This window comes from Mixophyes fleayi, chromosome 2, assembly GCF_038048845.1.
Source record: "Mixophyes fleayi isolate aMixFle1 chromosome 2, aMixFle1.hap1, whole genome shotgun sequence".
Lineage (NCBI taxonomy): Eukaryota > Metazoa > Chordata > Amphibia > Anura > Limnodynastidae > Mixophyes > Mixophyes fleayi.
The window spans coordinates 375,513,878-375,515,850 of NC_134403.1; the positions used below are offsets into that span (position 1 = coordinate 375,513,878).

General features: G+C 26.3%; 1 protein-coding gene across 4 annotated transcripts in view; it reads right to left on the reverse strand.

The window, feature by feature from the left end:
* The window catches only part of LOC142139679 (uncharacterized), a 51,562-nt gene extending 49,791 nt beyond the window's left edge, over nt 1–1,771 (reverse strand). For all 4 annotated transcript variants that reach the window (XM_075197501.1, XM_075197499.1, XM_075197502.1 and 1 more), the window contains exon 1: nt 1,656–1,771. In XM_075197501.1, coding sequence (XP_075053602.1) covers nt 1,656–1,707 — 52 coding nt within the window. In that variant the 5' untranslated portion in view covers nt 1,708–1,771. The remainder of the gene's footprint in view (nt 1–1,655) is intronic.
* Nucleotides 1,772–1,973: the final 202 nt, after the last annotated feature.

Here is a 1,973-nt window from a genome sequence, read left to right on the forward strand (position 1 = left end):
TTTATATTAATATATAGTGTATATATATGTAGATGAGAGCAGTGTATATGTACATAGTATATTATATAGTGTATATATATGTAGATGAGAGCAGTGTATATATACATAGTATATTATATAGTGTATATATATGTAGATGAGAGCAGTGTATATTTACATAGTATATTATATAGTGTATATATATGTAGATGAGAGCAGTGTATATATACATAGTATATTATATAGTGTATATATATGTAGATGAGAGCAGTGTATATGTACATAGTATATTATATAGTGTATATATATATGTAGATGAGAGCAGTGTATATATACATAGTATATTATATAGTGTATATATATGTAGATGAGAGCAGTGTATATTTACATAGTATATTATATAGTGTATATATATGTAGATGAGAGCAGTGTATATGTACATAGTATATTATATAGTGTATATATATATGTAGATGAGAGCAGTGTATATATACATAGTATATTATATAGTGTATATATATGTAGATGAGAGCAGTGTATATTTACATAGTATATTATATAGTGTATATATATGTAGATGAGAGCAGTGTATATTTACATAGTATATTATATAGTGTATATATATGTAGATGAGAGCAGTGTATATATACATAGTATATTATATAGTGTATATATATGTAGATGAGAGCAGTGTATATGTACATAGTATATTATATAGTGTATATATATATGTAGATGAGAGCAGTGTATATATACATAGTATATTATATAGTGTATATATATGTAGATGAGAGCAGTGTATATTTACATAGTATATTATATAGTGTATATATATGTAGATGAGAGCAGTGTATATGTACATAGTATATTATATAGTGTATATATATATGTAGATGAGAGCAGTGTATATATACATAGTATATTATATAGTGTATATATATGTAGATGAGAGCAGTGTATATTTACATAGTATATTATATAGTGTATATATATGTAGATGAGAGCAGTGTATATATACATAGTATATTATATAGTATATATATATGTAGATGAGAGCAGTGTATATATACATAGTATATTATATAGTGTATATATATGTAGATGAGAGCAGTGTATATATACATAGTATATTATATAGTGTATAAATATGTAGATGAGAGCAGTGTATATATACATAGTATATTATATAGTGTATATATATGTAGATGAGAGCAGTGTATATATACATAGTATATTATATAGTGTATATATATGTAGATGAGAGCAGTGTATATATACATAGTATATTATATAGTGTATATATATGTAGATGAGAGCAGTGTATATATACATAGTATATTATATAGTATATATATATGTAGATGAGAGCAGTGTATATATACATAGTATATTATATAGTGTATATATATGTAGATGAGAGCAGTGTATATATACATAGTATATTATATAGTGTATATATATGTAGATGAGAGCAGTGTATATATACATAGTATATTATATAGTGTATATATATGTAGATGAGAGCAGTGTATATATACATAGTATATTATATAGTGTATATATATGTAGATGAGAGCAGTGTATATATACATAGTATATTATATAGTGTATATATAGGTAGATGAGAGCAGTGTATATATACATAGTATATTATATAGTGTATATGTCACACTCACCCCGGCACTGGACGGACACAAGCAGTAAGAGGCAGAGACGGGTCCAGCTCATGTCTCCGGCGGCCGCAGCGGGTGAGACGGTCACACAGGCCCAGCACACCCTGATACGGAACTACGGAATCGAAAGTGAAACCAGGCGGTGACATCATATATCATATATATCATCCCCTTATATCATATATATCATCCCCTTATATCATATATATCTTCCCCTTATATCATATATATCATCCCCTTATATCATATATATCATCCCCTTATATCATATATATCATCCCCTTATATCATATATATCATCCCCTTATATCATATATATCT